The sequence below is a fragment of the Amblyomma mixtum genome, chromosome 1 (genome assembly GCF_055824585.1).
Source record: "Amblyomma mixtum isolate Tamu chromosome 1, ASM5582458v1, whole genome shotgun sequence".
Lineage (NCBI taxonomy): Eukaryota > Metazoa > Arthropoda > Arachnida > Ixodida > Ixodidae > Amblyomma > Amblyomma mixtum.
In genome coordinates, this window is record NC_143012.1 from 39155447 (window position 1) to 39168676 (window position 13230).

General features: G+C 45.9%; 1 protein-coding gene across 2 annotated transcripts in view; it reads left to right on the top strand.

Moving 5' to 3' along the window:
* Tnpo (transportin 1) overlaps nucleotides 1-13230 on the top strand; it is a 47153-nt gene that overhangs the window by 11160 nt on the left and 22763 nt on the right. For both annotated transcript variants that reach the window (XR_016283555.1, XM_089548413.1), the window contains exons 8-13: nucleotides 3706-3766; nucleotides 5679-6004; nucleotides 7697-7846; nucleotides 8315-8389; nucleotides 8604-8690; nucleotides 11920-12027. Coding sequence is in view for 1 of the 2 variants with exons in the window: in XM_089548413.1 (XP_089404539.1) it covers nucleotides 3706-3766; nucleotides 5679-6004; nucleotides 7697-7846; nucleotides 8315-8389; nucleotides 8604-8690; nucleotides 11920-12027 (807 nt within the window). In the remaining variant the exon portion in view is untranslated. The remainder of the gene's footprint in view (nucleotides 1-3705; nucleotides 3767-5678; nucleotides 6005-7696; nucleotides 7847-8314; nucleotides 8390-8603; nucleotides 8691-11919; nucleotides 12028-13230) is intronic.

Below are 13230 nucleotides of genomic sequence, written 5' to 3' on the forward strand. Positions count from 1 at the left end.
GCGTCTGCTCACCGGTATTAGGGGTGCTCCCGGTATTCCGCTAGCGGTAACAAGGTACACGGTATTCTAAAGGTGTCTATTTGCGAGAACTTCGTTGACGACTTCGAGAACGAGATCCATCGTAACGCTGGCAAAACGCCAGTGCAAACGTAAGCGAAGCGACTGTAGCGACGGCCGCAATAGCCGATGGACGCCTTCAACGTGCGGCCGGCGGTAGCTTTCTTTTCGGCCGCTGCTATAAAAAAAGGCCGCACTGCTGGCGGCCAGAAATCACGGAGTCTGCATCATGTCATGTCACGTCATGTTTCACGTCTCTTAGTCCTGTGTCGTCATAGGAGAACCCCAAGTTTGAATCAGAGCGGCGGGAAAAACTTTTTCAACTTCGAATCCAAATTTCTTAGAAATAAATGCATCTGTCGCTGCCGGCCCAGTGGCAACAAAGCCATGACATGCCGAACTATCGGATTTTGCTATAAAAAAAATATTAATAGTACTCTCCTCACTGTCCCTTTAATGGTAGAGCGCGCAGGAAGTTCGCACCAGTTAGTCTCGCTGTGCTGTGCTTTTTATTTTTGGTGCGGTGCACAGGGCTTTGGTTAGGAAAGTTGAATTGGCCCTGTTTAATTTGGAGTAAACTGGCTACAGCATGTTGTGGTTGGTGTTGGAAATGTGGAGACATGCAGAGCTAGGCATTTGTTGGTGCACGTTCTTGAGTTGTGGCCTCAACAGTGCATTGATTTGATGATTCCCGAAAAATACGTGGTAGTATCATTACTGGAATTACCCAGTAGTGCATTGATTTGATGATTCCCGAAAAATACGTGGTAGTGTCGTTACTGGAATTAACCAGTAATTTGAGAATGCACCTAGTTAGAACCGCTGGCACTGCCCGAGGTGGTGCTCTGGGTGTTGTAGAGGACGTGTGTTGGTTTACCCGACAGCGGTCCGCACACTGCACTATCTGCTGGAGCTCGAGAAAAATAGTTATTGTCGCGCAGATTTCTTGCATGAAGCAATCAATGATTACAGTTTCTTTTTTTTCTTCTTTTTTCCAGGAAACAAAGGTACGTTTTTGTTTTTTTTCTTTTGGTTTCCCTTCGACAATTTGACCACTAGTTAATTTGGACATTCTCTCCGTTCCCTTGGAATCCCTAGTTAACGGTGTTTTACTATATAACATTTTGCTGCTTAATATGTCCTTGCATCTTTGATCCCTAACCTTAGTTCTGGTGCCATCAAAATGCGGTGGTGCTCGTGTGACAAGATTTGGAAGACCTGCACCAAAGTGTCTCTCACAGCCTAGGTGCAGTTCTAGCACATAAAGTTCGATTACTGTACTTAGCCGTTTCTAATGCAGGCATACGTTTGTCATGAAAATCGAGCTTCATAACCTTTTGGGGGTCTTAATTTTTTTATTGCTGATATTGAATGCACGAATTGAGTTAAGTCGGGGAAAGAAAAGAAAGCAAAATTAGGGACAGTATTTTAGTGAGCTCCAGTGTCATTAATAAATGAAGAACAGCACCAGTAAATATAGAAATCAACTTTTGTAGGCCTCTGCAAGAGTGTGCCAGTAAAGATAACGATCAACTTAGGTGCGCCTTTGTTGCCATCGTGCAAAGGAAGTGAAACCACGCAAAACGCTGATGATCGAAATCTGTTCTCTTCTATGCAAGGAGGAAGGAAGCACAGGCAATTTTGTAATGCTTCTTTTTAAGGGGGGACACTGGTCTTGAAAAAAAAATTTTTATTAATGAAGTCACAGTTACGAAATCTTGAGGGAATATGTATTTTTGTGTGCTGATTCCAATATGTGATTTAATTTCATGTAAAACAATTCCTTGAGCACTTATGCACTTTTTATGCTAGTATTTTGCGGAGAGTTTTGAAGAAAATTTGCGGCAGGAAACTTGCTGAAATGTATGCCATTGGGTTCTCTTGACACCAAGGAATACAATAAGGGTAAAATTGTCTTCCTGCCTATCAAAGAACTTAACTTATATAGAGTTTTGAAGTTGTCGCTTCAGAAATGAGAAAGGAAAGTTTGTATTCCTGTTTCTGAAGTGGCAGCTTCAGTACCCTATTACTCAGGTTCTATGAGAGCCAGGATGGTAATTTTACCCTTATTGTATTCCTTGGTGTCAAGAGAACCCAATGGCATGCATTTCAGCGAGTTTCCTGCAGCAAATTTTCTTCAAAACTCTCCGCAAAATACTTGCATGAAGAGTGCATAAGTGCTCAAGGAATTGTTTTACATGAAATTAAATGACATATCTAGAATCAGTGCACAAAATACATGTGCCCTGAAAATTTCATAACTATGACTAAATTAATAAAATTTTCTTTTCAAGACCAGTGTCCCCCCTTAAGTTCTAGGAGGTGGCTGACAGCCCCTATTAGTGAGAGAGTCTTGCAAGTGCGTGAGAATTCGAACAAAGTCAGCGGTGTTCCCGTACAGCGAAAACACCAATACGGAAATCCGCCCCTGTACCCGTACGGCCGAAACCTTCAGAGTGTTGACGACATGCATGTATAATCTTGTCACTTCACGTGGGCGTTTTGTTGAAGGTGTGTTCCTTGCCGTCATTCATAATCTGCATGTGAGCCAAAACAGCTGCAGTGCCTACTAATGCTCAACACTACTACGGCTCGGAGGTCAGTGTGCAGCCCTACATAGTCTGAAGAGCTCTCCAGAGAAAGGTAACACGAAAGCAGAAATGAGCATTGGTTTTAAATTTTGTGTTTGCATTTCGTGAACATGAAAATCAGTTGTGCATTTAAGGGGGGACCCTGGTCTTTGAAAAAAAAAAATTTTATTAATGAAGTCACAGTTATGAAATTTCTAGGCCACATGTAGTTTTGTGCGCTGATTCTGGATATGTCATTTAATTTCGTGTAAAACAATTCCTTGAGCACTTGTGCAATTTTTATGCGAGTATTTTGCGAAAAGTTTTGCAGAAAATTTGCTGCAGGAAACTCGCTGAAATGCATGCCATTGGGCTCTCTTGACACCAAGGAATGCAATAAGGGTAAAATCATCCTGGCTATCATAGAACCTGTGTTATAGAGTTTTGAAGTTGTCGCTTCAGAAATGAGAAGGAAAGTGTGTATTCCTGTTTGTGAAGTGGCAGCTTCAGTACCCTATTACTCAAGTTCTATGATAGCCAGGATGATAATTTTACCCTTATTGCATTCCTTGGTGTCAAGAGAGCCCAATGGCATGCATTTCAGCGAGTTTCCTGCAGCAAATTTTCTTTATGCTCTCTCCAAAAGACTTGCATAAAAATTGCATAAGTGCTCAAGCAATTGTTTTACACAAAATTAAATGACATATCTAAAATCAGCACACAAAAATACATGTGGCCTGAAAATTTCATTACTATATCTAGATTAATAAATTTTTTTTTCAAGACCAGGGTCCCCCCTTAAATTACATAAATATGGTGCCACTTTTGCTGCACAAAGAAATTTCTCAAGTATAGTTCCAATCTCAAAAAAATAAAAAAATTCTCAGTAATTATTCTCGTCGGTCTGATTCTTCATTTCCAGTGATTGGTATCGCACCTAGGGCTACTCTATCCCTTGTCATGTTCTGTGCTAAAGGCAAGAGGCTGCTTGGTCTTTTGTAGAAGGCAGAAGTAAGCCTCCCTGTCTGGTCGCCACTGTTGGGGCTCCTCCGAAGTTTCCACTCGGGGCCTTTTGCAGGAGGACTCGGTGTCAGATGACGGCCTCGACGATGACAACACACTGTCCGACTGGAACCTGAGTGAGTGTGGGCTCTGCCATTGAGACGGGGGGGATTTTCAAGGACTCATCTCCACCCAGTGTAATGAGCAGGCATAGATTTCACTAGTTCTGCCTACTTAGTAGCTCACCTTATTTACACTCGTAATGAACCCACTTTTAGTGTGAAGGCAATACTTCACTAACAATCCTGGAAAAGCCGATGTCTGTCTCAAGCCTCTTGGATACCTGCAGAAATGAAATAAATATTCCCGCAACTGGGTTTCGAACCCGCGGTGGCATGAACAGACAAGCTTTGCAGGCCACTGCATGAGAGCACTAGGCTGTCACTGCAGCTGATCATGCCTCGTGTTAAAGTGCAACATACTCTCGCACTGTTGTGCATTGCATGTTGTCATCTTTCGTGGCCATGGCTGTGGAATTCCGATGGAGGCAAAATTCAAGAGGCGCCTGTGTGCTGTGCAATATCAGTGCTTGTTAAAGAACCCCAGTTGGTCGAAATTTCCTACAGCGTCCCTCATAGCCTGAGCTGCTTTGGGAAGTTAAACCCACATAAACCTAAATGTAAACTATGCGCTAGTGTAGGACAGAAGAAGGGGAGATTGCAGGCCATGTGTTCGCTGTTTTAATCAGTTATCAGCTTGCCAATTGGCTTTAGCTTAGGTTTTCAGTATCCGGAAGTAAAATAAATGTTCGTCACTGACAGTGCAAGTGGGAAAACATAATGGCAGGAGGTCCCCTATAACTACCGTATTTACTTGCATAATAGGCGCACTTTTTTTTCTTTTTTTTCTTTTCAGAAAATCCGGCTCAAAGTTTGGGGTGCGCTTATTACGCGGGGTAAAATTTGCGGAAATTTTTCGACTCGCCGAAATGAACATACTGCATAAACGCACTCATGTACGGGCCACACTCTGTTTTCCCGAAGAAAATATTTTTAAAAAAATGATCCATGTAAGGGCCGCACCGAAACTTTCCACGACCCACGCGGGAATAGCCTTCGGAATGCTTGCGCCGAGGCCTCCGTGATCAGCTCCGGCTGCATGCAACGGGCGCTTGTTCGCGGAGGCCACACACGCGCACAGGAGCTTCCAGACGCCGCCCACGGAGGGCGCCCGAAGCCAAGCTCATCATCATCGTTTTCCTCCGCCGCGAGCTTTCGCTATCCATATCGCCATCAGCATCACCAGCTCCAGTTTTTTTTGTTGCTGCCAAGTGCCGGGATCTGCAGTAGCGCGTTAGTTAATCGTGGTTTGTGGCTTTTCCGCGGAGCGTTGCTGTTTTAGCTCAACGGGCAAGCACCTTAATAGCTACACGGCTGGGAGTTTGCTCTCAAACACGGCAAGCGTGTGGCAGGTCGGAAATTTGACGTGGCCGAGAAGTGCTTCGCGGGCTTAAGTCAGGAACGTTTCCGGCTGGCAACAAAGCTTTCCAAACAGACGTTTAAAGTGAGCATCCCTGAAAACTGTGTGCGGCTGTTCTACGCAATGTCATTGTACGTGCTGTAGGTCTGCAGCAGCTGCGATGGCAGCAGCACTAGTGAGGACTAGTGGTCAGTTCAGCAAAAACTTTATTAAAATAAAGATTAGAGGCCAGGGGCCGGCAAGGTGTCGGCTTGCAATCGTGTAAATACAGTATTGATCACAGTGCCAAGTTCTGGGTGTGCCTGTTATGCGCGGAAATAAAAAAATCTTTATTTTTCGCGACCGAACTAGGGGTGCGCCTGTTATGCGAGTAAATACGGTACTATTTGTGCCCTTGATGTAATGTGAAGATTATGATGGGAGGCATGTCAAACCTACAGGGTCGTCCATTATTAGGGTGAACTTGTGAGCGCGTGGCTGCAGTCTTTGAAGCACAGCCACGCCCTGTACGTTGCTGCTGTATCAGCCAACAGTCAGCTTGCAGGGTGCCAAAATGCCGTCCACGTGCAGGGAAGTGTTCGGCGGCCGCGCTGGACGTGCTGGCCAACGTGTTCCACGAGGAGCTGCTGGGCGTGCTGCTGCCCATCCTGAAGGAGACGCTCTTCCACCAGGGCTGGGAGATCAAGGAGTCGGCCATCCTGGCCCTGGGTGCCATCGCCGAGGGCTGCATGGGGGGCATGGTGCCCCACCTGCCCGAGCTCATCCCCTACCTGGTCGGCTGCCTGGGCGACAAGAAGGCCCTGGTGCGCTCCATCACCTGCTGGACCCTGAGCCGCTACTCCCACTGGGTGGTCAGCCAGCCACACGACTGCTACCTCCAGCCCCTCATGACCGAGGTAATAATCCTGTCCCCCTCACTGAGGACGCGGGTTCGATCCCGGCCGCAGCAGCCGAATTTTGATGAAAGTGAAATTCTAGGAGGCCCGTGTACTGTGAGGAGTCCGTGCACGTTACAGAACCCCAGGTGGTCGACATTATCTGGATCCCTTCACTCCCTCATAGCTTGTCCCTCATAGCCTGAGTTGCTTTCGGTCGTTAAAAACACCAATAAATCAATAAACCATAATACAGTCAAGCCCACTTATAACAATATTCAAGTGCCATGGAAATACCATTGTTATAACCAATAATTGTTATAACAGGGTTGTGCCGAAAGAAAAAGAAAGGATGACAAACTTCAGAGCATTTATTGACAGTAAATACCCGGAGGGGTTTGATTGTTCTAATGCCTGTAAAAGCTCGTTAAATCGAACTTCAGGGAACCGGAACAGTGTTCACCGTTCACCGATGACCAATCACTGCGCCGCCGGGAGCTTTGCGCACCTCCACGTCGCAGGAATCAAGCCAGCTTTTTGGAAGCTATATTCTTATGGGAAATTCAAGAAGCATGCAGAACCAAGGGTGTGATGACAGCTGACAAAGAGAAAAACCGCGCTGGCTGCATGCACGCGCGCTGCACTGACTGATTAGGGGTACGCATGGCGTGCGTAGCCAATGCAGCAATGCAGCAGCTCTCCTGACGCGATGACGCCTGCCTCCTTTGCTTTCGTGGCGTTGCTGCGCCAGCTTAGTCCATTGGTCGGCCCCACACATGCACGCTTTTGTGTTGTAAGCATGGTTTTGCTGGTGTGGTTGTAGCATTTCTTTTCTTTTTCTGTAATGGTTGACACTCAATTACCAGATTTAATTGTTATAACCAATAATGCGCCTTGACAGCATTGCTATAAGCAGTTTATTTTACCATAGAACACATGGCAAAGCTGATGGTGCCATAACCGACCATTGTTATATCCGATATATTGTTATAACCAGTATTGTTATAAGTGGACTTGACTGTATATCCTCATTGAGGGAAAATATGTGAAAGAAATTGAGTGGCCACGGACGTGTACTTCGTCTTACATGGGAATGCAGATTCTGCATTTGATTAGGAAGTGGTTGGGCCAAAAACATGAATTCTATTGCGGAATCGTAATGAAGGCGCAGGGCTCTATGCTGTGTGTGTAGATTGAACTCTTTTTCATTTCTTGCAGCGCATTTTTCACTTCTTTGTGGGTGGGGGTTCACTGGTCTCTGGGACCAGAAAACGAAGCGAAAGTACATTTTTCGAACTACAGCTATTGTTCTCCAACTCTGCCTGCCAATATTTTCCTTCCGGAAATCAACATTCTGGTTATAATATTAAATCTAGTTCATCCTTAATTGTGCGCAGGAGCAGATAATTTAATGGCGTAGTCAGGCCGATGGTGATGAAAATTTTGGAACTCCTTGACGTCTTAGTAAGGCTATATCTCAGCGTCTAGGACAGAAATGGATGTCATTTTGTTCGCTACAGGAAGCTGAAGGTGCCGCGTTTGCAATAATCACAGCTCAGCTGCTTCCAAAATTTGATTTCGCAAAGTTCATTGATGAACGATGTTCACACCTTGAATGTCGCTCCTCCAAGTGCTAAAAGGAAACGAAACTTTGTCTGAGCATGCATGTTTTATTCGAGGTCTCTTACACGTGTCCCCTGATTGGATGTCCAGCTGCTGAAGCGGGTGCTGGATGCCAACAAGAGGGTCCAAGAGGCGGCCTGCAGTGCCTTTGCCACTCTGGAAGAGGAGGCCTGCACAGAACTGGTGCCCTACCTGGGCTTCATCCTGGAGACGCTCGTCTTCGCCTTCAGCAAGTACCAGGTGAGCCGTGGGTGCAACTGCCGTGGGATTGGGAGGACAGCGCGGGAGCTTTTGAATCGCCCTTGTCTGTTCCTCCTTCCCTTTCTTTCAGCCATCGCCACCCAAGCAGCACAGCTAATTGGCCCAATATCGGTATTTGCCAGTGCATATCCAATATTGGGCCAATTAGCTGTGCTGCTGGGGACCTTTTACCGCATGTGTACTTGTGTGTTTGAATGCATTTTCTTCTTCTCTGATTGCATATTTTCATGTAATGATTTATTACTCTCACTCCCTCCCTCCCTCCTTTCTTCCTTGTCCCCTGTCATGATGACACCATTCGAGCTGAGCCTTCCTGGGCTCTGATCATCTGTGAATCGTACTGTCTGACAGACATATGCCCCTGGGGCGTTCTTTTTCTTGTGAACAAATGTTCTCCTGTGTGAGCTCTCGTTCATTGTGTTCAGTCTGCCTTCTTTTGTCTCGCAGCACAAGAACCTCCTTATACTTTACGACGCAATAGGGACCCTGGCAGACTCTGTGGGACATCATCTCAACAAGCCGGTAAGATGATACTGTTCTTTGCTGTGGCTTTTGCGGGTTCTTTTCCTGTCGTTATTAGTGTGTTCAGCCCAGATTCGTGTAAAATGTGATGGTCAGATGTAAATGGTGCAATAGACTCCTTTGCTTGTTAATCTGCACTAGCCTGTAATATACTTAGCTGGAGTGCAGCTGAGTTGATGTTTTTTTTTTCCTTTTCTCTGTCCGTGTGCATCAGGAGTACATCAACCTCTTGATGCCGCCATTAATCGAGAAGTGGAACGTCCTAAAGGATGATGACAAGGACCTCTTCCCTCTACTAGAGGTATGCTTTTTCATCTAAGTTGCATTGTTTTCAGAAGGCCATCTTCGTTGATTGCATTTTCTCATGCAGTGCTTTATTACTCTTCTTCTATCCTTACCCATGTCATGATGACACCATTCCAGCTGAGCCTTCCCAGGCTTTGATCATCTGTGAATCGTACTGTCTGACAGACATAACTTTCCTGGTGCTCTTTTTTTTTTAAATATTTTCTTGGCTTACTTTAATGCTGTACCTATCCTTCTACTACTCGTGATACTGTGTGCCCAATACTATATCAGTATTCGACCACCTGTAGAAATGCCAGGAGTTGTTTTCAAGCAGTACAGAAATTGGGTGGAAAAATAGCAAAGCCTATTAGTGTATTCCCAATAAACCAGACTCTGCTAACCCAAATTCTCAGGTGTACACAGTGTGAAAACATTCGGTTATCTGCTGAGGGAGTGCATTGCATTTGGCCGAGCCTTTCCAGAACAACTGGTGTTAGTGTGCCAGTTTACAGACAGGTGGTTGGGTAAGCTGCACCCTCATCATTTCTTGTTAGCACCCCACTTTTCAAAGACTGACCTGTACAAGTTCTCCCTTTTTCCCATTAATGTTTCCTACTGGAATAATTTGCCTGCATACTCTCCAGCCCCTAGTGATACTGAAAGTGTGTAGAGTTTACTAAATGCTCTATTGGCTGTCACTGTTTTTGGAAGATGCCTTTTTTTTTTTTAATCTATAGCTACCATTCTCCTCCTCTGCCAAGTTTCTCATCTCTCGTGTCAGTATTTGAGGTGTAACGTTACTTACATGTCAGATGGCTTGTATTGAGTCGGTGCTCACGCTACAGCACTATGTTATCAATAACGTATAGCTCCGCTTTCACAGCCACAATTGGTAATCTTATGCTGAATTCCAATGGCAGATCGAGACCGCTCCGTCGGATCGCGTCGGAGCGCTTAGCTTCGCCACCTTCCATTTTGCGATTGGAATGCCCGTGCTCCATCGGGAGCGCGACGTCAGCGCCGCAGCGGCGAGCCGCGGAAACTAGGCGCGCTGCCGGAGCGGACGCCCTGCTAGCTTCGTGTTCGACTGCGACAAGAGTTGCGCGAGGCGCGATCTCCGCGTTTACAGACGCCGTCTCGGCGAAACAAAAAGGTAGTACGAAGGCCGTAATGTAAAACCAAAGCGTATGTACAGGATGGTCCACTCTCCATGAACACGCGAGTATGCGGCCGCGGTCTTCGGAGAGCCAGTGAGCCTGTCCCTACCGTTCACGAAAGAAGTGGCGGACGACGCGCAGGAAAGTCTCTCGCAGCTCGATTTTCCAGCCTTGCGACTGCGAGACGCAAGACGCTGAACCAATCAGCGAGACAGTCAAGCCTTCGGCAACGACGCCGCACGCGGATACGCCGAGCGACGAACTGCGCTGCCCCCCGGCCAACGTTTCTCCGTGGCTGCCGTAGTCGTCGCTAAGCCTAACTGTTTTTCATCGATGCCGCAGCTGAGGGCGCTTCGGAACTGGCCAGCGCTTTAGTAAAGGTGCTACTCGCGTCACCGTTTTACTGTGTTCCTCGTCTCATAATAAAATAAAGACATGATCGATTTCTGCAATGCCTCCAACAGCGGAGCTAGCAGGCAGCAGGCCAGCCGCACTGGGCGTCAGGAAGAAATTTGCTTGTATCGCAGTTATCACTTCTACCAGCAACTCGGTATTGGCCAACGATCCTCAAAAATGATTCATTTTTTACATTCCTCTACTCCAGGGTTTGTTATGAACGCGTACAAAGAATATTAGCGCATTTTTCTGACGCCAGCGGCAGGCATATACAGGCCGGCAGCTTCACACTCGCTGTCCGTTTCAGACGAATCTTCACTGCTGGACTCTGGGCTTTCAGTGCCCGAGTCGGAACTGTCACTTCCATGAAGCAAAATTAGTGCCGCACGGCGCGAAGCACGATCATTACCGTCCACTGTTGACTGGAAAGTGCCCGGCTGTCCCGGCTCGCCCGGCTCACCACGTAGCAACGACAGGAACGAAGCGGCTGCTGCCGGTCGTGACAGGAAGCAGACGCGGCGGAAAAGAAAACGTCACGCGAGGTTCCGGTCAAATCTGCCGATTTCGGCAGATCAAGTATCGCTGCTCCACGGAGCGATCCGGGATTTACGCCTGATCCTGATCTGCCATTGGAACATACAACTCGCGCTCCCATTTTACCGTTGGAATACGACTGATCCAAACCGAGCAGAAAAACTTGATCCCGATCTGCCATTGGAATTCAACATAAGATTCATTTAGAAGAGTGGCTTTTTGTTTTCAAATTTCGTTCACCTGCGCTTCGTTCCACTAAGGAAAAGCCAATGAAAAACAAAAATTTCACATCTTGTGTTTCTATTCACTGCACGGTACATGTGACAAAAAGAAATTATGCGATTGGCTGAGCTCATCTCCCATCACCTGCTGCACGTGTCGGGGCCACATTCATGTTGCCACTGTGTCCAATGCTGTTGGCTTCGAATAGGTTGCAGTGATGTCCACTGTGAAGTGAAGGCTTATGCTGAGGCGTAAGTATGGCAGCAAAGAGGGAGAGAGAAAGAAATCACTGATCGAAAATGTCAAGAAAGGTGTCTTGGCATTGTGAGGTGTCAAAAATAAGTGGATGCCGGCGTCAAGTGTCAGCAGCGAAATAAAAGGCTGACTTGGCAGTTTGCATGCTTGATCAGACTAGCTCTGTCGTGCTTTGCCTTGAGTCTCTGAGCAGCCATCTTGACGAAGCAAAGGCACTAGACATGTGGCGGCAGTTTCAGAATCATTCAAGGTGATTGTGAATACGATCTCGGCATCAGGCTCTTTCTGACGTGTTCCAACTGCGGTGACAAGGCGTCTGAGTGGAATCCACCATGCGTGGAAGGGAAACAGGTGATGAATCCTTTTGTTGCGTGAACATTCTAGCTGTGGACACAACACTGAGCATTGGCAACCAACAAACTTGCTCCTGTCGTCTCCAGAGGGTTGCAGGTCTTATCAAGCGCGAGTGTACCTATCCTTTCTTTGCAAGTTTATGAAATGTGTTAGTGGCTTTTGTCATTTTCTTTTTTTTTTTGTGTGTGTTTCCCTTTTTTTATGTTGCATGTTCGCCTTTTATGTACGCCACTCCTGCGTGGGCATTCACCAGCAGTATTTTGTAAGAAACTGAGTGAATATTGACTGCCTGCTGCTCTGTCTGGGGGAAACTCTCTTGTGCAGTGCCTGTCTAGTGTGGCAACTGCTCTCCAGTCGGGATTCCTGCCCTACTGTGAGCCTGTGTTTAGGAGGTGTGTGTCGCTTGTGGAGCAGACGCTAAATCAGAACATGGTGAGTGTCCTTGCTGTTGCCTTTCTTTTTTTTTATTTGCACATCTACAATTTGCAGTTGTGGACGCTAGAAAGCTTTTAGTGAGGAAGGTTGAATCATGGTGGCCGATAAGTGCCGTTGTATCAGCACAGGAACGTTATTCGGGTATAATGTACCGCCAGCCAGTGTTACAACGATGTTGAGATTGCTTCGGTTTTAGCCTTTGTTTTGTGATGCTTGCCGAAAATGTGTGATGTTACGTTTCCTAGGAAACAAATAACGCTTTGACTAAGAGCATGCTCGCTCAGCTGCTGTGTAGGATTAAATTCCAGCCGCTGCGGGCACATTGCAACGAAGGCGAATGCAAAAATGTTGATGCGCATTAAAAAGAACCCTCAGGTGGTAAAATTAACCTGTAGCCTTCCACTATGGTATTACGTACTACCTGTCTGCTGTCGGCTGTTTTTTTTATCCACTGTTTATGCTTGAAAGTACACATGCCAGCAATGGATTTGTAAACAGAAACGCAGCGTAAAGATGGGATGTTTTTGTTCAGAATGTGTGACCAACTGGCCCTGCTGCATACTTCGATGGATTTGTTTTGGCCACTGCTTTCCGCTGTTTGGAAAGGCTTCAGACACATGCACATAATGTGCATGAAGAAGGGAAATTTAATAAACTGTAAACGAAAAGAATGCATTGTTTTCAGTGTAAATAAAATGGGGGAATTTTTATTTGAAAATCTAGTCAGTGGTGAATTGTATCAAACCTAACGTGGGTTAAGGGGGACACTGGTCTTGAAAAGAAAATTTTATTAATTTAGTCATAGTTATGAAATATTCAGTGCACATGTATTTTTGTGCGCTGATTCTAGATATGTCATTTAATTTCATGTAAAACAATTCCTTGAGCACTTATGCACTTTTTATGCTAGTATTTTGCGGAGAGTTTTGAAGAAAATTTGCTGCAGGAAACTCGCTGAAATGCATGCCATTGGCTTCTCTTGAGACCAAGGAATACAATAAGGGTAAAATTATCATCCTGGCTCTCATAGAACTTGAGTAATAGGGTACTGAAGCTGCCACTTCAGAAACAATAATACACACTTCTCATTTCTGAAGCGACAACTTCAAAACTCTATAACTTAAGTTCTGTGATAAGCAGGAAGACAATTTTACCCTTATTGTATTCCTTGGTGTCAAGAGAACCCAATGGCATACATTT